Genomic DNA, 26544 nt, shown 5'->3' on the forward strand with positions numbered 1-26544 from the left:
ACAATGGACAATGGGCAGATGTTTTCATTAATTACATCACAGGCTGAATGCAATGATTACTACATTCTGGACATTTTGAAATGACCGTTTCTGAAGTCAACAGTTTGCAATGACAGTTTATAAGAATAAGCTCTTGCCATTTATTCTTATGTGTATACCTTTGATCTGTAAACTGGACTGGCAAATCTCAGTCCACATGCTCTAATGAAAACAAAAAATGAAATCCATACTAGTGAAACTGTTTTGTTTGGTAAATTATGTCCATAATACTAGGATGACTAGGACAGTAGAACACGGTATATATAATATTCAGTAATTCCCTAGTTATTTTGGTTAATGTAATAAAATAATATATAAGTTATAACTACTCTCTATTGAGTATCTACTAAATACTAGGCACTGTACTAAAGTATTTTAAATACCTCATCTTTATTCCTCACAATAATCACATAGGGAAAATTTATCATTCTCATACTAGAAATGAGGAATTCAGGATTCAGGGATTATAAAACATGCCCAAAGTCACTATGGAATTACTGTCAGGGAAGTCAGAATTCAAACCGAGGTCTGCTAGACTCCAAATTTGTGCCTTTTCACCTAAACCTCTGTGTTATCTTTTCTACAGACCTCATTAATTCGAATGTCAATCCATTTCAATTAAAAACATACTGTCTGGAGCAAGGTGTTCAACACCTTTTCAAAAATCCTCAATAGATGAATATAAATGGCAACTCTGAAAGTTTTCAAAAGAGTGGAAGAACACATCTCTATATTAACTGCCAACATTTATTTTTTAATAACAAAAAAAAATTATCAAACATAACATGGGCATTTACACAACAAAAACTGAAGAGACCAAAGGGAATAAACTATTTGTTAGTGGATAAACCTGAATGATACTTTCACTGGCAAAGTCCCTTGTTACACTTTGTACTCTAACATTTCACTTGTACAAGCATTTCACAATCCCAGACCTCATCAAGGGGGCTTAGAACATAGAATTTTAGAGCTGAAAGGGTCCTCAGAGATCATTCAACCCCAATCTCATTTTACAGAGAAGGACTGGTTCAGAATGGTTAAGCAATTTACTTAAATTTGCCCAGTTGCTACTGACAGAGCCAGGCCAGGAATCCAGATCTTCGTATTACTGTCAACTGTCTGAAACAACTCTTTATTGCCAGGGACATTTCCTTTTCCATAGTTCTACCTTGTCCAACAAATTATAATTGTGTGTGAAAACTGTGATCTAAAGGTTATTAAAGATGCCAATTTTCGCCATACAGAAAATTAAAACCTATCATTACTCAATGTCAAAATCAAATCAAACAAACATCTCCATGTCAGTAGGAATAGGAACCTGCACAGGTGATCCTAGATCTGCAATCAGAAGGATATCAATAAAAATTGTGAGCAATTTCTGCTTCCTTCTGGAATTACGTGAGACTTCTCCAGCTCTTTATTAGTCTGCCATTTCCTGTTGCACAATGGACAAACAATGGGCAGACTGTTGCCAATGTTTTCATTAATTACCACAGGCTGAACAGCATCGATTACCACATACTGGACATTTTGAAGTGACCCTGCTTCCATTGTTCAAACAATGTATCTAAATGTCTCAGTAAAGAAACAAATTTTATTTGGGTTTTCAAGAGAATTAAAAGATACAAGGACCGCAGGAATTTGAATTGAATCACTTTGTTCCAATAATTATTTTATGACTTTCCCAACTTCCTCTTATGGCTTGTTACTCTTAGTGTTATGTCTAGGCAGGAAGGCAGGAAAGAAATCTCCAAACCATTAAGCAGTTCCAAAAAGTTAAAGTCAGGCAAAGGAGCTGGCTGAAAAGTATCACTAAAAGGCAGCAAATTAGAAAAAGACAAAGTAGACCAAGGATAAAAATAAAAGCTGAGGGAAGAAATTCCAACTCCTCCCTTTTCCTTGGGAGAGCTTTTCCTGTACTCCATGAAAGATGTCAGTATAGGCACACAGACATCTTAGATCTTTTGACTTCGTGAGATGCTCCTGTTCTTCACCAGCCCATTTGTTCTAGACGGATTAAAACCTCCCTCTCTGCAATCATTCCAGGGTGGTCGTAGGAAAGAATGAAGCCCCTCACACAGGTCTACTGGCTGGTATCCCTGACTGTGCCTCTCTTGACTAACCTAAATTACTACTGCAGCAGTTGTCTGAGATACTGGTAAAAAGCCCCTTTCTCAAAAAAGTGACGGGGAGTGTGGAAAAGCTACCCCTCCAAAGTAGGCAAAGTTGTCATTTTAAAGATGTAAATGTATGGTCTTAGGTGTGGCTGCATCTTAAAAGGTTTGCTTTTGAAATGTGAAGGTATTTTGTGAAGCTGTAAAGAGACCATTATAAAGGAATACTGGGTCAGGGAGAAGGGACATTAGGCAGAGACAAGGAGAGAAGCTGGGATGTAAAAAGCCTTTGAATAAAGAATTGAAAGAAAAGGAAAAAGAACAGTAGAAAAAACATGGGCTTTGGAGACTTGAATGTGAATTTTAGATCTTGAGTACCAGCTCTACCATTTAATAACTGTATAACCTTGAAATTAACTTTCAGGTCTCTGAATCTCAGTTTCTTTATCTGTCAGATGTAGATGATAAAGTATGTAAAATGCCCACCCTAGACCTGGTACATGTAAAAGTAAAAAAAAAAAAAAAAAAAAAAAAAGACAGCTATGATACTATTTCTGTTACTCCTATAGCAGGAGGGGAGCTGGAGCTGGAATAGTCATGCTGGAAGATGGAGTCGGTGGAGGGTAAAGAAAATCAGGAGCCATACCAGTAACCTGGACTCCCCTATCCAATGTCCAGGATTAATGGGAAATAAAAGTAAGTGTGACCTAAAGGAAACACTCAATACTTTAAAACCTGAACTAAGGTGACCAGACAATGTGAAACGGCACTGATTATGTGCTCTATAATTCCCTTGCTCATATACCCAAACAATCCATAAGCACAATCCTTTTTTGATTCAAAGTAGAGTACAGACCTTGGAGGTGGCCTGGAGGTGAATATTGTACAGCTAAAATCCTCTATCTTATATCTGAAGAAAGAACCAGAGATATACAATCTGGGATGATGATATTAATATACTAATTTGTTATATCTGGTGGTTAGCATCAGATCCTGGGCTCCTAAACATGATACTGGAGGACCTCTCATGACATGTAAAAGCCTGATCTAGAGTCCAGAGGCCCAAGGCATTACCCATGAGGAGAGTTGAAGTGACAGCCTGACTTTACTACATAAATCACCCAGCAAACATTCCTGGAGCACCAGGGGAGAAGTGAGGAGGGAAAGCCCTTATGACCAGGGGAAACCAAGAATACTTTATGAACAGGCTGTTGGCATGTGGCTGAGCCTTGATGGGAGTGGAGGATTCATCAGGCAGGAGGGAGCACTAAAGAAGGCATAGAGCATGAGTGGGACCAGAGAGCAGTCTGGATTTAGTGGAGAATTCAGGTATAACTATTATAATATAAGATGGAAAGCAGGTAAGTGACTGATTACAGAGAATCTAAATCTCAGCAAGGGCAAAAAGAAGAATTCTTAAACTTCCAGATAAGGAAGGAAAGTAGCTAAACTACCTTGGAATATAAAAAGAAATCATTACTCATTGGAAGCAAAGTAGTTATTTTAGGTTATTTGTTTTTCTTAATGCTTTGCTTTGTTTGAAATGTGTGTTTTTGTTGTGTTTTTTTTGCTGTTGTTTTAATTTTCTGATTAAAATTAAAATTAAAAAAAAATCATTACTGAAACTATGCTCTAAATGTACCACAAATGTACCTACTTCCACAGAAAGCATTATATTCTGCAACTGCCTCCTTGTTGATCTTGCTGTCTTTGAAATAAATGACTGTTACTGTAAAACTTATCCTCTCATTTACATATAGCACCCTACAATCCTGCAGCGTACGTTCATATTCATTATCCCATTTGCTCTGGGCTGCAGGTTGACTGTCACCTTAACTTTCTGAGTAAGCAATTTCTGGAAATGGTCTGATATGACCTTACACAAGTGATAAGCTCTCTACTCACATGTAGAATAAGAACTGTGGAGTAAATGCCAGGGCGTCAACTAAATAAAGTCTTACAATATTAAAGCATAGTCTGTCAGCATGGGCAGAAGAAAATTAACTGTTGCCTCAAGCTCTAAGGACACATCCAGGAGAAATCTCTTGGGAATACTTGAGCCCTGAAAGAATTAGAGATGTTTTAAAGGGAGTATAGATCTGTAAGTGTCCTCCCAACTAACAAAAGAGATAGCAAATAAGACTCTGGTTCAGAACATTCAGATAAGTATGACAATGAGCAGATTGTTAATAATGAATAGAATCTTTGGAACTGCGATTGTTATTAGTAAAAAAATTTGATAAATTTTGAGCATAGACAGAGTTATGAGGAAGAGTTTCCTGGCTAGCTACAGATCAGCCAGGAGGTCTTTGTATTATAAAACCCTTCCTCAGCAGTCTCCCTGCTCAGCGTTGGCTGTTGGTCAAGTTGTCTTCTTTTCCAGATTCCAGAACTCGAATTCCCTACCATGTCGTCTGAAGAAGGAAAACTCTTCGTGGGAGGGCTCAACTTCAACACCGACGAGCAGACATTGGAAGACCACTTCAGCAGCTTCGGGCCTATCTCTGAAGTGGTTGTCGTCAAGGACCGGGAGACTCAGCGGTCCCGAGGTTTTGGCTTCATCACTTTCACCAATCCAGAGCATGCCTCAGATGCCATGCAAGCCATGAATGGAGAGTCCCTGGATGGCCGCCAGATCCGTGTGGACCATGCGGGCAAGTCAGCCCGGGGAACCAGAGGGGGTGCCTTTGGGGGTCATGGGCGTGGTCGCAGCTACTCTAGAGGTGGTGGGGACCAGGGATATGGGAGCAGCCGGTATGATGGTCTGGAGGATATGGATATGGATATGGAAGGTCCAGAGACTATGGTGGCAGAAACCAGGGTGGTTATGACCGCTACTCTGGAGGGAATTACAGAGATAATTACGACAACTGAGATGAGATACACAAGGAATAAAAATTCTTCTGATCCAGCATCGTCTTTCCAAATGGCTGTATTTATAAGATTTTTGGAGCTGCACTGAAACATCTTTGTTTTATAGTACATCAACTTCTATTTTTGAATTGAGCTCCCAGGGTAGCTTCTCACAGACCTTTTAGAAAGCTCCATGTGTTTCCAATTTTTTTTCCCTCCATTTACAAATTCTGGGACATTGTAAAGTCTGGGTATTTTTCTTTTACTAGTTTTTTAGTTTGGGCTCTCAGGATTAATGGTTCTGGCAAAAAAAAAAAAAAAGGTTTGGTCAGAATTACTATTATTTTTTAAATTAACATGCATCTAGGGACATTTAAAAAATTTGTACACAATGTTTTCTTACCACAGTTAGGAAGCAATTTCCGAACATACCTACAAGAAATCTCCATCAAGAACATGATTGCTAAGAGGTGTTTTTTTACTCTACGTTATGAGACTACCAACCTGATTATATAGAAGAACTTTAAAATGTTTGTGAATGTCATCTTTTTAATACTGGAAGAAAGAAATATTCTGTTGTGTTTCATATAGTGTTTAGGATGTCCTTCATGGAGCTGATTAAAAAGATGCAATTTGAAAACAAAAAAAAACAAAACAAAAAAAAAAAACCCTTCCTCAGTAAGGCCTTCTCAGGCCACCCCATCTAAAATTTCCATCCCATTGGCATTTCATATTCCATTCCTTGCTTTATTTTTTATCCTTAGTACTTATCACCATCTTACATGCTATATATTTTATTTTTTTTACCTTGTGTTGTTTGTTTCCTTCAGGAACATAGGTACACAAGGGAGGGATTTTTGCCTTTTTTGTTCAGTAATATATCCTTAACACCTAGAACAGAGAGCCTGGCAGAACCAGAGCTGGATGAGTTAATAAATGAAGTGGACATGTTAATGCACATGCATACAAACAAGTTCTCAGAGGCATATTCTTAGTCAGTGGTTCAAAGATCTGCAGGCAGAACAAAAGCCTTATAAGGTTCACACATTATAGGAAAAATACAATAAACATATTTCCAATTTGGAAGAAAACAAGTAATGCATGTTTAAGATAGAAATTTTATAAAATAATAGGAAAGTAGAAAGAAGCAGGCTTAAAAAAAAAAGATGCTCTCATCACTAAAGGACAACCACAATTAATTAGTTGCCATGTTTCCTTCTAATTTTTGTTTAAGGACACATAACACGGTGGAGATCATATTGAATATATAATGTCCTGGTTTTCTCACTTAACATTAAAAGCATAAGCCTTTTCCTAATATTACTTGGTTTTCATTGACAGAAAGACTTAAACCAAGTGAAATTTACCATGGTTCCTTGCACCAGCCGTTCGGAATCTCACAGTTACACTACAGATACATTTTAGGAATGTAAGTTCAAAAATAACACAGATGTTCAAAATGTAGCTCAAAATATAATATAACCCCAGGCACCCACACAGACTACATTTCCAAGCCTTCTGTGGAGTTAGTGTTAGTGACTGAGTTCTAGCTAAAGCAATCTGTAACACTTACAGGTTTGGCTCATAAGAACCCCCCATTTGTGTTATTCCACTTTCTTTCTCCTTTCACCAACTGGTACTATCATTAATGCGGTCTTTGGGGATGGCAGAGCCACAGATGGGAAGAACCTGAATTCCTGAATCACTTGATAAAGTAAAGTCACCTGCTAACCAGAAACATCCACCTTGAACATGAGCATGAAATAAACCTCTGTGGTATTTGAGTTATTACACATTTTTGACTCTATTTATAGTTGCAGCCTAGACTATCTAATACAACTCTCATAACCTTTATTTTCTCTAAAAGAATAAGAAAGCTTATTGGTCACTAGGATAAAGAAATACTGAAATAAATGAAGACTATAATCAGTTGTTATTTAACAAACATTTATTAAATATCTTATGTGCCTGGCATTGTTCCAGGGATGCAGCAACATACAAACTTGCTAAAATTCACTGTTTTCCTTCACTGAGAAAGATATATGATGTGTACCCTTAATACTGACTACCTTTTGGCTTATTATCTGTAGTGCCTCTGGTACTACTTACAAGAAAGGGGGGTGACATGGGACCTTGACCCTTGCCCACTCTGGAAGACTGGAAATGAGTTGGCAGAAGGAGAAGGACAAGGGGTCTGGTGCTTAGCACAGGTGGCCAAAACCAGGAAAGCTAGTAGAGGCAGCTATCTAGGGGCACATCTAGGGCAGGCAAATGGGAGCAGTGTGTGTGTGTGTGGGGGGGTATATAGGGCTGCTATTCACACATGCTTACGTGTCAGTGTCCAGAATGTGAATGGAGTTAACTCTCAGAGCAGTCAAATAACTGGGCTTTGCTCATGCCTTACCAAAAAATACAAGCCTATATTTTCAACAGGCAAGTACTAAACTAGATTTGGTCTTTTCCAGGACTTTTGTCTTTTGGCAGGACAATGCTGGTGTAATGGAAGTGTGGGGCCAGGCCCAACGAAGTAAGGAAGTACTGTGCAGCATACCTTACAGCCAGACAAACCAGAATAAGCCCAGTCCCCCATCTGTATTTCCTGACAGGTAAGGGACCAGTGGTATTTCTTACTGAAAATTAAGGTTACCCAAAGGACAAGAAGGGGGGAAAACTATACTCATATTTTAAGTTCTCAACCTGAAATGTATACCAGAGTAATTTATAAGACAAAAAGAAAACATAGAACTTTTTGTAATGCTTTGCCTTGTATTTCAGCAAAAAAAGCCTGACATCTCAATGCTCTTGTCAAAATTTATAGTTTTAAAAATAGGCACTCCCAACCCATTCTATAATCTGAGATCAAGAAAGTAGCAACTGTTGCCAGAATATGTTTAAAAGCAGCAACAGAAATCTAACAATGTTATTTAAAGTTGATTCAGTTCAAGGTGGCAGGCACAGAGTAACATTCTCACCTACCTATGATTCATGCTAACCAGGCTTTTCATTTAAAGGAGCTCAGAGTGAAAGCTAGTTCCAATTCAGTTACTGATTTTCTGTGCAATGCTGTAAGCAAATTATTTAACCCTGATCAATCTCTCCACCATCCCCATAGGAGGAAACATAGTACAGGAAGTCAGATCAAATGCTTGGAAAACAGCTCCAGAAAGGTCTTAAACATTACAGTACCATTGACAAAAAGAAAGCCCTATTCAACTCTGTCTGCGGGCCTGTGAATGGTAGCACTCATGCATTCCTTCAAACACTGGCTGAGTGCCTACTGTGTGAAAAGGAGTAAGTAAAACTGAAATGAAGGATTCCAAAGAGGGAGAACGTAAGTACTAGGGTTTAGTGAAAAAGGGGACCAGCAATCAGGGAAAATCCATCATCTAATATCATCTTAGTCATTAATTTGTAGAATAATTTCAGGCAAATTCCAAATAAACTACCAGTACTGAATTAGATAAACTTTAAGTCCTCTTCATAATCCTGTGTGTTCATATGCTTTCTAAGGATTACAACTCTTTCTTACCTGCTCATCTGAATCCCCCTTCAATGCTTCAGATTGGTTTATGCTAAAACAGAATGCTTATCAACATATTTAAGAATTAAAAACCATTAACTACTAGAATTGTATCATGAATTTAGTGTCAAGGCCTTTAAGCAGGCCCACAATAACTGTAACAAAATAAACCTTACCTTAGTTAAGAAGATATTTTAATCTATGAACTTATTTGCCCACTTACAGTAACTAGAGTAAGGCAGAAATATGATTTCATTTAAGTGGTGATCCAGGTCAAGAGAAGCTCCAAATGTCTTAATTATGATTTTCTGGAGTTCTGTATTTGCCACCTGCCTGACTTTGCCCCCTACCCCCAAGGAAAGCACACATATGGGTAGGAAGCATGTTCCTTTCTCCTTTGCCTTACCGTTAACCCACATCTCAATGATAGACATGACCTAAAACTGAGTGTGTGTCTGACAACTTGAATGATTAACTAGAAATGATGTCACAAAAAAATCACTGAAAAGATGATAAGTGATACATTCACAGCCTTGAAACCAAGAACTAATCATTTGTCACCATCCAGTTTCCCACTTCTCAAGCAAGACACCCATGTTTCCCAGATACTAGTTTGCTATCCACCAAGCAGAAAAAACAATTAAATTAACTACTAAAATCTCCAAAGTCACAAATTCTGTGGTTCTTAATGCAAAGATATCTTTGAACAAGTTTACCCAACATCAAACTAGATTCTTCACTGTTCCCTGAAGCCCCAATGTTAATTTTCCTCCAAGACTGCCTGTCAAGTTGTTCCCCCAGCCAACAATGCTCCTCTCCATCCATTTCCCAAATCCTGTTTTCCTTTAAGACCTAGTGTAAACCTCACATGCTTCAAGATATCCTAATCTTTGATTCACATGGAACCTCTGTTATAAACCACAACTGAGCAATCTCCATCTATCCATTTTTTTACATTACTGTTCTGTTTAACTCTGTTCAACCAGATTAAACTCTCAGAAAGCAGGGACCTCACACTAAGTAGGTCTGCAACAGCTGCTAAGCAATGCTGGTTGGTTGACTGAGGGGCCATTCTATAGCCATTAGGGAAATTAGAGGTTATTGTACATCACAAGCTTCCCTGGCTATAAAAGAAACTACCTCCAGTCTTCTCCCCTCTCACATACACAAATTTGTAAAACATAAACTTTCATTCAAGAGGATCATCCAAATTTAACAAAAGGAAAGCTTACCTAATTCCTTGACTTTCTTTTATCTAAATCAGAAATGGCTATAGCCATATTTCCTTTGATGCAAACTTAAGTGATCACAGGCACTATAACCTCATGGGCCTCTGGTTTACCCAAACTCTATACTTCCATTAAGACATAGTCACCATGGTTATTAAGTTCCCTTACTTTTCACCACTTATAGCATGATGTTACTTCCTCACACTTCTAACCAAAGTTCCAGGAAACATCTGGAATAATACCAGAGAGTTGGCTTTTGATCAAAACTACATCCTCTGCTTTATTCATTTGGTGGTGACTAATTCAAACCCTCGGGTTTGAAGTAAGGGCATAAATGGATGTGCATGTTTCAGGAGCCTGCTAATACTTAACAACAGAGACATTAAATCACCAGTGAAAACCCTAAAACAGTGTTAACCTCCTCTGCCCTAACAGAGCCACCAAGGCCTTGTGCAGTACTGTGAATACTGTTCTGTTTTGCAACAACCCTGGTTAACAACTGACTATTCAAGAGAATTCCAAAGTTCTCCAAACAGAATTCTGAACTCCATTTAAGTTCTTTTAAATGAGTGCTCTAGAACACTGATTCTCAACCCTGGCTACACATTAGAATCACCTATGACACTTTCATAAATACCAATGCCCAGCTTCCCCCTAACACCCCCCCCCCCCCCAAGCACCTTCAAGGATTTAGATCTAATTTGTTTCGTGTGAGAACTAGGCATTAGTATTTTCTTAGAAATACCTCAGCTATACTTAATGAATTAAGGTATCATTGTTAAATATTTCAGGTATGATAGCAATACTGTGGTTTTGTTTTTTAAAAGGAGTCCTTCATTCGTGGAAAAACTGGTGAAATTCAAATAAGATTTTAGTTTAGTTAATAGCACTGTACCATGTTAATTTCCTGGTTTTGATCAATGGGCTAACGTTATATACGATGCTAACTTTAGGCAAAGCCAGGTGATACAGCAACTCCGCATTAACTTTGTAACTCCTCTAAGTCTAAAATTAATTCAAAATAAAAAGGTTTTAAAAGGGGTTCTTTATTTTTAAAGATGCATACTGAAATATTTATGAATGAAATCAAGTATGTGTGAATGTATTTAGTAAAGAATAAATCAGTTGAGGGGGCAGCAGGGAGTGAGTGGGGGTATGGGCAGAACAAGAGCATTCACAAGTTGATGTAGCTGGGCAGTAAGAAAATGAAGAAAGTCTCTCTACTTCAGTGTATGTGAGAAATTTTCCACCATGTATATAGGAGGAAAAAATGTCCCAGAAGAGTCTAATGTATAGCCAGAGCTAAGAACCACGCCTCTGCAGTCTTAAAACTGTGGTATAATTAAGTTCTGTGTGGTACAAAATACTTTACCCAGATCTTTGACACTGAGCTAGCTACTTAATCTCTTTGTACTACATTTTCCTAAACTGCCAAATGGCAGATATGGATTAGAGGGTCTTTTAAAAAGAAGACAAGAAGCATCAAAATACCAATTTATTATTCTAAAATCGTCTGAGAGTTAATGTATTTAAGTTCTAGCACAACAGTCAAAAATGATAAGGTCTATGTCTACAATAGCATTTCCCAAAGAATGTGTTAAAACCCCTACTTCTATGGGATGCCAACAGATGTCACCTAAGGTAGGATTCTAAGGTCAAATATGTTTGAAAAGTTGCTGGTTTTCTTCAACTGTAAGACTCTTCAAAACTTCTAATATAATATGCATTATAACTCTCTAAGGAGAGATGGAATATGCAAAAAATTCAACCTTCTTTATATGGAACCAGTTTTGTAGAACTTAGTTTGGAAAATAATGCTCTAGATCAGTAATTCCCCATCCCAGCTGATGGAGGATGGCAACAGAATCATTTGGTGGGCTCATTAAAATAATGATCTACAAACTATATCCTAGACCTACTGGGGGGAGTAAAGAACCCTGTATTTAAGCAAGTAAGCAAACAAACAAATTCCAAGTAAAATGTAGTAAATAACTTTATAATAGTTGAAAGGCCACATAAATGCTGAGCAATATAAAGGATCATATTTAATAGTATTCCAAATAATAGTTCCTTATCCAGGAGAGAAAAACATATGCATACATTTTATGAAAGGTAAGTACCAAAATGCTGGAGGTGTCAGTAAATTCAAACATGTCAGTATAACTAATGACTATTTTGCAATCTTAAGGATGTACCACCTCTATTACTAATTGACCATTAATTTGCGGTGATTCTCATCCCTTTACTTGCATGTTTCCTCATGTCCGTTTTTCACCTACCAGAGTCAATGGCCAGAGCCATTTCCTTAAATAACTCCAGGGCATGCCATTCACACAAACTACAATGTGGATGGTGCCCCAGAATGGTGGCATGCAGCACCCTTTCAATGATACAATTAAATGCCAAAAAAAAAAAAAAAAAAAAAAGTACCTACTTACTGTTATTCATAATTACACAACATTTGTTCTGTGCTTTCTAGTTTATTAAGTATTTTCACATGAATTCTCCACTTATTTCTGCACAAAAATCCTGTGGGGTAAGTAGTGATAATTCTTCCCATCCAATCAATAAGAATCACTGAGCTCTTCATGTGCTAATACAGTAAGAATATAATCGATAAAGCTTATATCTCAAGGATCTCACTCTCAAAGAATTGATACGCTAACTGGAAAACAAAATATATATTATATACAGGAAACAGATAATGCCAGTTCCAAGATATAATATTGCTAGAGCAAATTAGTATGGCAGGATTTTACATATACCAATAACACTGAATGATTTAATCTTCACTCAATCCTTGGGGTAGGTTACTACAATTAGCACCATTTCTCAGATGAGGAAACTGAGACAAACAGAAGTTAAGTAACTTGCCCAAGCAAATAAGTGGTGAACCAGGACTCACACTCCTGCCATCTCATTTTACAGCTAAGAAGGACAATCTCCCCAAATCTGTCCCAAAAACAATGGGACAAATTTTAAGTCTTAATTAGAAAATGGCTACTTTCTATGCTGCCCAGTAGCAAAGGACTCAGGAGGGACAGGGAATCAAAATAATGAGTCAGCAATGTTATTTCCTCCCTCAGTACATTACCTCTTTGATCCGTTTAACCAAAGCATTCTGATCAAAAGCAACGGCCTCTGCACACTGATGCAGGTGATCCTGATATCGGAGGCAGAGCTGTAACACTTGCTGAGAATCCAATTTCTCCAATTTGGTATTTGTTGGGGAAGTCTGGCCACTCAACTGCCCTTCAAAGCAGAAAAAAAGGAATGAAACAGAAATTACTACCAGTAAACTGGGGAATCAAGGAGTAGCTTAGTAAGTAAACTGAGGATAGGGTAAGAAATTTAAATTTAATCTTGCATCTCTTGCTATAGGCTAATGACAATCACAGCAACAATCATTTATGGAGCATCTATTATGTGCCAAGCACTTGGCTAAGTGCTTCCCGTGCATTAATTTTCATACCCAAAACTGCCCTAGAAAAGTATTATTAGCCCCATTATACAGCCGAGGAAACCAAGATATAGAGGTTAAAAGTAACTCTCCCAAATTCACACAATAAGTGGAGTCTCGAAGATAGACCTCCTGACCTTTCCTTTACATGACACACATCAAGGTATCAGGAATATAAATTCCTTTCCAATTAAAAACCTTGGAAGATATATTTACCTAATTTCTTCTAATAGTTAAAATGGTTGCTTGAAAAAGTGAGAAAAAGGCAATAAGATGTGTAAGGAAACGCTAGGAGGAGAAGCTGAAGTGAAAAAAATTGAAAAAGTAAATAGACTGTCAACTAACACACCAGAAACTCATTCTTCATGTTTTCTTTTAACGTCAGTTTATTTGTATAACTATTCAACGTCCTTACATTTGCATGGGACTTTATATATTCAAACACTTTGATATATAATTATCTTACTTTTCTTTTAAGGTATGTAGACTAGGAAAATTATTAGCACTTCCAGAGGGAAAAATCAGTTAAAGCAGCTAAATGACTTGCCCAGTGTTCTAGAGCAAAGCCCTAACTAGAACTCCAGCCTCCTGACTTTTGTTCAAGTGCTTTCTACCAAAACAATGGTTCTCAAACTTTGTGATGTAGTACACCTTTACACTCTCAAAAAGTACTGAAAGCTTTTGTTCATGTGGGTTATAGCTATAGATACTTACCTATTAGAAATTAAAACTGAGAACATTTTAAGTTATTAAAAATAACAATAAGAGATGGAAGAAGATGGGGGCATAGAGAGGACTGGAAGGTAGTTTGTCCCCCTGGCACAACCAATAAACAACCAGGAACAACTAGTAAATAATCTGGAATAACTGCAGAGGGACAAATGTGACTGTCCACTCATCATACACCAACCTGAATTGGGAGGAATGCCTGAGATCGCAGCATAAAATCTGTAAGTAAAAACTGCGAACCCAAGCCTGGCACCCCCTCACCCCACAGCCCAAACTGCAAAGCATCGCAGTGCTAGAGAGCAGCACTCTCCCAGCAAGCAAAGATAGCTCAGCAGAGCTCCAACTGGGGTTTGAACTAACAAACATGGACTGCTCAATACAAACTACAAATCCTCAACAAGCAGACAGAGGCTTCTGGTGACAACTGACTCTGGAGGGCTGTAGGGTGGCTGCAGACTGGTGTTGAAGGGATCTTCCTGTCCCTTTTTCAGCTCAGTGGAAAAAACCTCACCCATTTTCAATTCCCAGCGCTCTGACCCAGACAAGGGTGGAGCGAGCACAGACAGAGGGACTATTCAAATGTAAATTACTTCTCCCTAGGGGATTTATTTTCCCTAAGAGGAAGAAGGTGGGGCCAAACTCTACTACCCACCTTCCATTCAGAACCAGAACCCAGAGCCTGGGGGAAAACAGCCACAAGCCTCACCTCCTTACACCAGTCTGGAATTACCAGGCTGGCAGGTGCCAACTGCTGGGCAGAAAAGCACAGTGACTTCAGGCCTCACAGGGTGTACCAATATTCTAAGACACATCATCAGGGAGACGTGATACTATTACCTCCTTCTGAGACCTGAGCCCATTCTGGTCTGGGAAAACCTGATTGCGGTAACCAAGGAAATCAGATGCCTAGAAAACAAAAAACTACAATCTATGCTAAGAAGAAAAAAGTTACGGCCCAGTCAAAGGAACAAACTTACATTTCACCTGAGATACAGGTATTTAAACAACTGATTCTAAATCAATTCAAAAAGTTTAGGGAAGATATGGCAAAAGAGACGAAGCATATAATGAAAACACTGGGCATACATAAGGTAGAAATTGCAAGTTCAAGAAACAACTGGCAGAATCTATGGAAATGAAAGGCACAACACAAGAGATGAAAGACAATGGAGACATACAACAGCAGATCTCAAGAGGCAGAAGAAAACACTCAGGAACTGGAGAACAAGGCACCTGAAAACCTTCAAACAAAAGAACAGATAAAGAAAAGAATGGAAAAATATGAGCAACGTCTCTGGGAAGTTAAGGACAAAACAAAATACAGGAATGTTTGTGTCATTGGTGTCCCAGAAGGAGAAGAGAAGGGAAAAGGGGCAGAAGCAATAACAGAGGAAATAATCAACAAAAATGTCCCATCTCTTATGAAAGACATAAAATTACGGATCCAAGAAGTGCAGCATACCCCAAACAGAATGAATCTGAATAGACCTATGCCAAGACACTTAATAATCAGATTATCAAACATCAAAGATAAAGAGAGAATCCTGAAAGCAGCAAGAGAAAAGTGATCCATCACATACAAAGGAAGCTTGATAAGACAATGTGCAGATTTCTCAGCAGAAACCATGGAGGCAAAAAGGAAGTGGTGTAATATATTTAAGATACTGAGAGAAAAACAACCAACCAAGAATCCTACATGTGGCAAAACTGTCCTTCAAATATGAGGGAGAGCTTAAAATATTCTCTGACAAACTGACAATGACAGAGTTTGTGAACAAAAAACCTGCTCTACAGGAAACACTAAAGGAAGCACTGCAGACAGAAAGGAAAAGACAGGAGTGAGAGGTTTGGAAAACAATTTTGGGAGATAGTAGCACAACAATGTAAGTACACCGAACAAAGATGACTGTGAACGTGGCTGAAAGAGGAAGGTTAGGACCATGTGGGAACACCAGAATGAAAGACGAAAGCTAAAGACTGGGACTGTGTAACTCAGTGAAACCTAGGGTGCTCAATGATTGTAATAAAAGGTACAAATATGTTTTTACATGAGGGAAAACAAATGAATCTCAGCATTGCAAGATGTTAAAAATAGGGAGGGATTGGGGGGAAAATACAATCAATGCAAACTAGAGACTATAGTTAACAGAAACATTATATTATCTTTCCTTTAATATAACAAATGCAACATGCCAAAGCTAAATGCATATGGGGGTGGGGAGGGACAACACAGGGGAAGCATATGGGACTCTTGGCATTGGTGATGTTGTCTGACTCTTTATTCTACTTTAGTTTAAAGCTATCTTTCCTTTTGTTGGTTTCTAGCTGTCATGTTTTTTTCTCTCTCTCTTTTTTTCTCTTTTGTCTCTCTACCTTCTTTGACTCTTCCTCCTTCTTTGTGGAAGAAATGGAGATGTCCTTATATAGATAGTGGCGATGGTGCTGAATATATAAACATATGACTACACAGGGAACCGTTTGTTTACTTAGGACAGAATGTATGGTGTGTGAACAAAACCATCTTAAAGAAAATGGGTTGATGAAGAAACCTTGAGAGCACTATATTGAGTGAAATCAGACAGACATATAAGGACAAATATTGCAGGATCTCACTGACATGAACTAATTATAATCTGTAAACTCACAGACATGAGATATAAGTTACTGGGATATGGAACGAGGTTCAAGAATGGGGAGCGGTTGCTTATTTTTTTTTTTATCTTCATTTTATTGAGATATATTCACATACCACGCAGTCATACAAAACAAATCGTACATTCGATTGTTCACAGTACCATTACATAGTTGTACATTCATCACCTCAATCAATCCCTGACACTTTCATTAGCACACACACAAAAATAACAAGAATAATAATTAAAGTGAAAAAGAGTAATTGAAGTAAAAAAGAATACTGGGTACCTTTGTCTGTTTGTTTGTTTGTTTCCTTCCCCTATTTTTCTACTCATCCATCCACAAACTAGACAAAGTGGAATGTGGTCCTTATGGCTTTCCCAATCCCATTGTCACCCCTCATAAGTTACATTTTTATACAATTGTCTTCGAGATTCATGGGTTCTGGGTTGTAGTTTGATAGTTTCAGGTATCCACCACCAGCTACCCCAATTCTTCAGAACCTAAAAAGGGTTGTCTAAATTGTGCGTAAGAGTGCCCACCAGAGTGACCTCTCGGCTCCTTATGGAATCTCTCTGCCACTGAAGCTTATTTCCTTTCCTTTCACATCCCCCTTTTGGTCAAGAAGATGTTCTCCGTCCCATAATGCCAGGTCTACATTCCTCCCCGGGAGTCATATCCCACGTTGCCAGGGATATTCACTCCCCTGGGTGCCTGATCCCACGTAGGGGGGGAGGGTAGTGATTTCACCTTTCAAGTTGGCTTAGCTAGAGAGAGAGGGCCACATCTGAGCAACAAAAAGGCATTCGGGAGGAGGCCCTTAGGCATAATTATAGAGAGGCCTAGCCTCTCCTTTGCAGCAAGCAGTTGCTTATTATGAGCAGAATGTTCAACTAGGGTGAACTTAAATGTTTGGAAATGGACACTGGTGATGGTAGCACATTGTGAGAATAAATAACAGTGCTGAATAGTGTGTGAAGGTGGTGGAAAGGGTAAGCTCAGAGTCACGTATGTCATCAGAAAGAAAGTTGGAGGCTAAAAAAGATGGAAATGTATAAAACAGTGAACCTTCTGGTGGACAATGTCTGTGATTAACTGTACAAATATTAAAAATCCTTCTCATGAATTAGAACAAATGTATGACACTATAACTAGAAGTTAATAATAGAGGGTCATACAGGAAAAAATATATATACCTACTGCAAACTACATACTACAGGTAGTGGTATTTTTTTAATTCATTTTTATTGAGATATATTCACATACCATGCAGTTACAAAACAAAGCGTACATTCAATTGTTTACAGTACCATTATATAGTCGTGCATTCATCACCAAAATTAATTTTTGACATTTTCATTACCAAACACACAAAAATAATAAGAATAAAAATTAAAGTGAAAAAGAACAATTAAAGTAAAAAAGAACACTAGGTGCCTTTTTTTTTTTCCCTTCCCCCATTTTTCTACTCATCCATCCATAAACTAGACAAAGGGGAGTGTGGTCCATATAGCTTTCCCAATCACATCGTCACCCCTCATAAGCTACATGTTTATACAATTGTCTTCAAGATTCATGGGTTCTGGGTTGTAGTTTGATCGTTTCAGGTATTTACTGCTAGCTATTTCAATTCATTAGAACCTAAAAAGGGTTGTCTATAATGTGCGTAAGAGTGCCCACCGGAGTGACCTCTCGGTTACTTTTGGAATCTCTCTGCCACTGAAGCTTATTTCATTTCCTTACATCCCCCTTTTGGTCAAGAAGATGTTCTCCATCCCATGATGCCGGGTTGAGATTCCTCCCCAGGAGTCATATTCCACATTGCCAGGAAGATTCACTCCCCTGGGGTGTCAGATCCCACATAGTGGGGAGGGCAGTGATCTCACCTGCCAAGTTGGCTTGGCTAGAGAGAGAGGGCCACATCTGAGCAACAAAGAGGCATTCAGGAGGAGGCTCTTGGGCACAATTACAGGGAGTCCTAGCATCTCCTTTGCAGCAACAGTCTTCCCAAGAGCTACTCCTGTGATAAAGGGTTCAGCCCATCAAACCACCAGTCCCCTATGTCTGTGAGCACCTCAGCAACCATCAAGGTAGGGAAGCCCAACACCCCTGCATACTCCACCAGTTCCTCAAGGGGACTGTGCATATTTTCTCATTTTTTTCCTCTAAATTAACCTTTTTTTTAAATCCACTAGATAAAAAAAATTAAAAAAAATTTTTTTTTCAAAAAACCATAACAAGGGAGTAAGAAAAAGACAACCACCTAAAATAACTACTTTACTTCCAACATGTTCCTACTCTACCCCAAGAAAATAACCTAATAGAGCAACATTTCTGTGAACTTGTTCCTACCATACCCATCAGAAATTAACAGACCATAGTCATTCCTGGGCATTCCCAGAACATTAAATTTACCCACGATACCTTATCTCTTCTTATTGGGTTATCATTCCCACTTCCTTAATTGCTCTCTACCTCTAGTTCTCCTACATTCTACATTATAAACCACTCGTTTAACATTTTTCAATGTTCACATTAGTGGTAGCATATAATATTTCTCTTTTTGTGCCTGCATTATTTCGCTCAGCATTATGTCTTCAAGGTTCGTATGTCATGTTTCATGACATTGTTCCTTCTTACTGCTGCATAGCATTCCATCATGTGTATATACCACATTTTATTTATCCACTCATCTGCTGAAGGACATTTGGGTTGTTTCCATGTTGGCAACTGTGAATAATGCTGCTATGAACACTGGCGTGCAGATATCTGCTCGTGTCACTGCTTTCAAGTCTTCCGGGTATATACCAAGAAGTGAAATTGCTGCATCGAAGGGTAATTCGATATCTAGTTTTCTAAGGAACTGCCAGACTGACTTACAGAGCGGCTGAACCATTATACAGTCCCAACAACAATGAATAAGAGTTCCAATTTCTCCACATCCTCTCCAACATTTGTACTTTCCCATTTGTTTAAAGGCAGACCTTCTAATTGGTGTGAGATGGTATCTCGTTGTGGTCTTAATTTGCATCTCCCTAAAAGCTAGTGAAGCTGAACATTTTTTCATGTGTTTCTTGGCCATTTGTATCTCCTCTTCAGAGAACTGTCTTTTCATATCTTTTGCCCATTTTATAATTGGGCTGTCTGTACTACTGTCATTCAGTTGTAGGATTTCTTTATATATGCAAGATATCAGTCTTTTGTCAGATACGTGGTTTCCAAAAATTTTTTCCCATTGAGTTGGCTGCCTCTTCACCTTTTTAAAAAATTCCTTTGAGGTACAGAAGCTTTGAAGCTTGACGAGTTCCCATTTATCTATGTTTTCTTTTGTTGCTTGTGCTTTGGGTGTAAAGGCTAGGATGTGGCCACCTAACGCAAGGTATTGAAGATGTTTCCCTACATTATCTTCTAGGAGTTTTATGGTACTGTCTTTCTTATTGAGATCTTTGATCCTTTTTGAGTTAATTTTTGTGTAGGGTGTGAGGTAGGGGTCCTCTTTCATTCTTTTGGATATGGATATGCAACTCTCCCAGCCCCATTTGTTGAAAAGACTGTTATGTCACAGTTCAGTGGCTTTGGGGGCCTTATCAAAGATCGGTTGGCCATAGATCTGGGGGTCTATCTCTGAATTCTCAATTCAATTCCATTGATCAATATGTCTATCTTTGTGCCAGTACCATGCTGTTTTGGCAACTGTGGCTTTATAATAAGCTTCAAAGTCAGGGAGTATAAGTTCTCCCACTTCATTTTTCTTTTTTAGAGTGTTTTCAGCAATTTGAGGCATCTTCCCTTTCCAAATAAATTTGATAAGTAGCTTTTCCAAGTCTGCAAAGTAGGTTATTGGAATTTTGATTGGGATTGCATTGAATCTGTAGGTGAGTTTGGGTAGAATTGACATCTTAATGACATTTAGCCTTCCTATCCATGAACATGGAATATTTTTCCACCTTTTAAGGTCCCCTTCTATTTCTTGTAGTAGAGTTATGTAGTTTTCTTTGTATAGGTCTTTTACATCTTTGGTTAAGTTTATTCCTAGGTACTTGATTTTTTTAGTTGCTATTGAAAATGGTATCTTTTTCTTGAGTGTCTCTTTAATTCGTTCATTTCTAGCACATAGAAACATTACTGACTAATGTGCATTAATCTTGTATCCCGCTACTTTGCTAAATTTGTTTATTAGCTCTAGTAGCTGTATCATCAATTTCTCAGGGTTTTCCAGATATAAGATCATATCTGCAAACAATGACAGTTTTACTTCTTCCTTTCCTATTATGATGTGTTTTATTTCTTCGTCTTGCTGGATTGCCCTGGCTAAGCACTTCCAGCACAATGTTGAATAACAGTGGTGACAGTGGGCTTCCTTGTTTTCTTCCTGATCTTAGAGGGAAGGCTTTCAGTCTCTCACCATTGAGTACTATGCTGGCTGTGGGTTTTTCATATATGCTCTTTATCATATTGAGGAAGCTTCCTTCAATTCCTACCTTTTGAAGTGTTTTTATCAAAAAGGGATGCTGGTAAAGGACAAATGGGGTGGGATAGGGGGATGATTTGGGTGTTCTTTTTTCAATTTTATTTTTTATTCTTGTTCTGGTTCTTTCTGATGTAAGGAAAATGTTCAGAGATAGATTGTGGTGATGAACGCATAACTATGTTATCATACTGTGGAGAGTTGATTGTACACCATGGATGATTGCATGGTGTGTGAATGTATTTCAATAAAACTGAATTTAATAAAAAAAAAAAAGTAAATGAACAATGGGGGGAGGCAGGGAGGGGATGTTTTGTATACTCTTAATTTTAATTTTAATTTTATTTTTTGGAGTAATGAAAATGTTCAAAGATTGTGGCGATAAATGCACAACTATATGACGATACTGTGAACAACTGATTGCACACTCATTCTCAATAAAATTCCATTAAAAAAAAAAAGGGATGTTGGATTTTGTCAAATGCTTTTTTAGCATCTGTTGGGATGATCATTTGATTTTTCCCTTTTGACTTGTTAATGTGTTGTAATACATTGATTGTTTTTCTTATGTTGAACCATCCTTGCATGCCTGGAATGAACCCCACTTGGTCATGGTGTATGATTTTTTTAATGTGTCTTTGGATTCGATTTGCAAGTATTTTGTTGAGGATTTTTGCATCTATATTCATTAGGGAGATTGGCCGGTAGTTTTCCTTTTTTGTAGCATCTTTGCCTGGTTTTGGTATTAGATTGATGTTAGCTTCATAAAATGAGTTAGGTAGTGTTCCATTTTCTTCAATGTTTTGAAAGAGTTTGAGTAAGATTGGTGTCAGTTCTTTCTGGAAAGTTTGGTAGAATTCCCCTGTGAAGCCATCTGGCCCTGGGCATTTATTTGTGGGAAGATTTTTGATGACTGATTGGATCTCTTTGCTTGTGATGGGTTGGTTGAGGTCTTCTATTTCTTCTCTGGTCAGTCTAGGTTGTTCATATGTTTCCAGGAAATCGTCCATTTCTTCTACATTATCCAGTTTGTTGCCATACAGTTGTTCATAATATCCTCTTATAATTTTTTTAATTTCTTCAGGATCTGCAGTTATGTTACCTTTTTCATTCATTATTTTGTTTATATGGGTCTTCTCTCTTTTTGATTTTGTCAGTCTAGCTAGGGGCTTGTCAATCTTGTTGATCTTCTCAAAGAACCAACTTTTGGTGATATTTATCCTCTCTATTGTTTTTTTGTTCTCTATGTCATTTATTTCTGCTTTAATCCTTATTTCTTTTCTTCTACTTGGTTTAGGATTGGTTTGCTGTTCATTTTCTAGCTTCTTCAGTTGATCCATTAGTTCTTTGATTTTGGCTCTTTCTTCCTTTTTAATGTATGCGTTTAATGCTATAAATTTTCCCCTCAGTACCGCTTCTGCTGCATCTGATAGGTTTTGGTATGTTGTGTTCTCATTTTCATTCGTCTCTATATATTTTGCAATTTCTCTTGCTATTTCTTCTTTAACCCACTGATTGTTTAGGAGTGTGTTGTTTAACCTCCAGGTATTTGTGAATTTTCTAAGTCTCTAATGGTTATTGACTTCTAATTGTATTCCACTGTGATCAGAAAATGTGCTTTGAATAATTTCAATTTTTTTTTCATTTATTGAAGCATGTTTTATGTCCAAGCATATGATCTATTCTGGAAAAAGTTCTGTGAGCACTAGAGAAGAATGTACATCCTGGTGATCTGGGATGTAATGTTCTATATATGTCTGTCAAATCCAATTCATTTATGAGATTATTTAGGTTTTCAATTTCCTTATTGGTCTTCTCTCTAGCTGATCTATCTATAGGAGAGAGTGGTATGTTGAAGTCTTCCACAATTATTATGAAAACATCAATTGCTTCCTTTAGTTTTGCCAGTGTTTGTCTCATGTATTTTGTGGCACCTTGATTGGGTACATAAACATTTATGATTGTTATTTCTTCTTGTTGAATTGCCCCTTTTATTAGTATGTAGTGGCCTTCTTTGTCTCTCATAATATCCTTGCATTTGAAGTCTATTTTATCTGAGATTAATATTGCTATTCCTGCTTTCTTTTGGCTGTAGCTTGCATGAAATATTTTTTTCCATCCTTTCACTTTCAATTTCTTTGTGTCCCTGTGTCTAAGATGAGTCTCTTGTATGCAACATATTGATGGTTCATTTTTTTTTATCCATTTTGCCAATTGATATCTTTTGATTGGGGAGTTTAATCCATTTACATTCAACGTTATTACCATGAAGGCATTTCTTGAATCAGCCATCTTATTCTTTGGCTTATGTTTGTCAGATATATTTTTTCCCTCTCTCTCTTAATGTCCTTTAACATACCCATACTGAATCTCTTTAGTTCTGAACCTTTCTCCATATCTCTCTCTCCTTTCTTTGTTTCTCTTTCAGTACGGCTCCCTTTAGTATCTCAAGTAGGGCAGGTCTCTTGTTAGCAAATTCTCTCAGCATTTATTTGTCTGTGACAAATTTAAGCTCTCCCTCAATTTTGAAGGATAGCTTGCTGGATAAAGAATTCTTGGTGGGCAATTTTTGTCTCTCAGAATTTTAAATATATCATGCCACTGCCTTCTCGCCTCCATGGTGGCCGCTGAGTAGTCATTGCTTAGTCTTATGCTGTTTCCTTTGTATGTGGTGAATTGCTTTTCTCTTGCTGCTTTCAGAACTTGCTCCTTCTCTTCCGTATTTGACAGTCTGCTCAGAATATGTCTTGGAGTGGGTTTATTTGCATTTATTCTATTTGGAGTTCACTGGGCATTTATGATTTGTATGTTTATGGTGTTTAGAAGATTTGGGAAGTTTTCCCCAACAATTTCTTTGAGTACTCTTCCTAGACCTTCAACCTTCTTTTCCCCGTCTGGAACACCAATGAGTCTTATATTTGGACATTTTATATTATCTGTCATATCTCTGAGGTCCATTTTGATTTTTTTGATTTTTTCCCCATTCTTTCTTTTGTTCTTTTATTTTCTGTTCTGTCATCCTTTAGGTCACTGATTCACTGTTTAGCTTCCTCTGTTCTTGTACTATGAGTATCCAGAATCTTTTTAATTTGGTCAATGGTTTCTTTTATTTCCATAAGATCATCTATTCTTTTATTTACTCTTGCAATTTCTTCTTTATGCTCTTCTAGGGTCTTCTTCATGTCCTTTCTATCCTGTGCCATACTCTTCTTCATGTCCTTTATATCTATGCTCTCATTGTTCATCTTTAGTTCTTTGATTAATTGCTCCAAGTACTCTGTCTCCTCTGATCTTTTGATTTGGGTGTTGGGCTTGGGTTATCCATATCATCTGTTTTTTTCATATGCTTTAAAATTTTCTGTTGTTTTTGGCCTCTTGGATTTGCTTAACTTGCTAAGGTTCTTTTAGGATATGTAAACTGATTCAAACTCTTATCTCTAATTTGTCAGATCTATAGCTTCATGGAGTACACTTTCTCTAACTAACCAGCAGGTGGCATCCGCGAGCCACCTATTCCCCTCAAGCTAGTTCTCCGCCAATTTGTCTTTGTGGTGAGTGGGGGTGTGAGTCTTGTGGGGTCCAATTGGTGCACCAAGCTTGCATGTGTAGTTGGTGTTGCTTGCCCTGCATATGGGGCTTGTGTCTGAGCGGTTAGGGAGAGGGGTGGCTTTAGTAATCAAATCTCCCAGGTGTTCCTGGAGATTTAAAACTTGCAATAGTCTAATCCTTCACTTTAGTCTTGCCACAGTTTGTCTCTGCCACTGACCCACAAGTCCTTGGTACTGGCGTATGGTCCCTGGGACTTGTGAGTGGGTCCCTCTTCCAAGCCATGCACTCCTAGGTCCTCTGCTGAGGGACAACTGTGCTACATCACAGGTGAGCACCGTCCCCCAAGGTAGGTTCTGGGCTGCAGGGCTTTGTGCAGGCATTCCCCATCTGCTGAAAGGATGGCTGAATGAGGCGTGTTAACTTCCCCCTTTTCACACATCTCCGCCTTCCCAGCTCTGGGACAATTAGCAGAGGGTGCGGAAAAGACTATCGTCCACACCTGATATTGTGGTGTTTGCATGTGTTGTTGGAAACACTTCCCATCACACTGGGTTGTTTGGGGGCAGCTCTGGGCTATGGTGCTGGGCCTGGCAGGAGTGTTCCAAGCCCACCGGGAAGATGGCCATAAGGGGACACCCCCCTTTTCTTGGGAAGTTGTGGTGTTTAGCAAATTTTCTCAGCCAATGGACTTCTTGCTTTGTGTCTCAGACCTCTCTTAGCTCTGCTCTTGTCTGGGCCCAAATTGCAAGTCTTTGAGGCTTTCTGTAATGGGCTTCTTAGAGTAATTGTTTTAGAAAAAGAGAAAAAGATAATTAAAAAAAAAAAAGAAGGGCACTCCTTGCAGATCTAATGGGCTATTGAAATGCTAAGAGACAAGGAGATTAGGGCCATTAAGGAACAATCAAGAAAGCAGAGAAACCAGCTCTTCAGACAAGGAAACTTGCCCTCTGGATTGGCATATGAACCTGACTCTGTTTGAGCCCTGCCCTTCTTCATTCTATGTTCACCAGAACTCCAAAAACTCTCTGTTTTTATTTTTAGGGTTTTTTTTTGCTGATTTTGCTAGCCCTATTTCCTCTCTGCCGGGCTGACTGGCCCCCGATTCTCCGGTGTCTGGTCTCAGTCTATCTATGATTGGAGTTTGGATCAGCAGTCTGAGTTTTCAATAACAGCCTCAACTGCAGTTCTCCCACCTCGTTCCAGCACCGACGGCCCCTCCTCCCATGGGACTGAGCCTGGCAAGGATGGGAATGGGTCCCCTGGCCGCGAGAACTTATAGATTTCGCTGATTTCAGCTGTTCCATGCGTTCATGAGTGTTGTATGAAGTATGCCCAAAGTCAAATTGCTCTCTGGTGTCCGGTCCACGCAGTTCCTGGCTTTCTACCTACTGCCCTGGAGGAGTAACTAAAACACACCTCACCACTCTGCCATCTTGCCCCTCTCCCCCAGTTAGTGGTATTTTAACATTCTTTCATCAACAGTAACAAATGTAATATACCAAAACTATGAATCAATAATGAAGGGGAGGTAGTTAGGGTTATGGGAGGATTCAAGTTTCCTTTTTTTGTCTTTATTTCTTTTCTGGAATAATGAAAATGTTCTAAAAATTGAAAAAAAAATTATTTGTCGTGATGGATGCACAGCTGTATGACAGCACCATGGGCAACTGATTGTACACTTTGGATCTTTGGGTAGTTGTATGGTATGTGAACAATCTCAATAAAATAAATACACACTGAAAAAAATAACAATAAACCCATTACATGTTTACATAACATGTTTTAAGGAAAACTATTTTTCAAGACAAAAAAGTGAGAAGATTGGTACTGGTTTTTATTTTTGTAAGTCTTTTTAATGCCTGGTTTAATAGAACACAGCTGGGTTCCCACAGCTGCTTCTGCATTTAATCTATTGTTATTTCCCATGTCACATATCCTCTGGAGAACTC

The 26544-nt window shown here is 38.3% G+C and overlaps 1 protein-coding gene and 1 pseudogene across 3 annotated transcripts in view; one reads left to right on the forward strand and one right to left on the reverse strand.

Moving 5' to 3' along the window:
- The window catches only part of BORCS5 (BLOC-1 related complex subunit 5), a 198121-nt gene that overhangs the window by 14788 nt on the left and 156789 nt on the right, over positions 1–26544 (reverse strand). For all 3 annotated transcript variants that reach the window (XM_037845924.1, XM_037845923.1, XM_037845922.1), the window contains exon 3: positions 12850–13007. In XM_037845924.1, the coding sequence (XP_037701852.1) occupies positions 12850–13007 (158 nt within the window). The remainder of the gene's footprint in view (positions 1–12849; positions 13008–26544) is intronic.
- LOC119541737 lies at positions 4484–5437 on the forward strand (annotated as a pseudogene).

The sequence above is a fragment of the Choloepus didactylus genome, chromosome 8 (assembly GCF_015220235.1).
Source record: "Choloepus didactylus isolate mChoDid1 chromosome 8, mChoDid1.pri, whole genome shotgun sequence".
Lineage (NCBI taxonomy): Eukaryota > Metazoa > Chordata > Mammalia > Pilosa > Megalonychidae > Choloepus > Choloepus didactylus.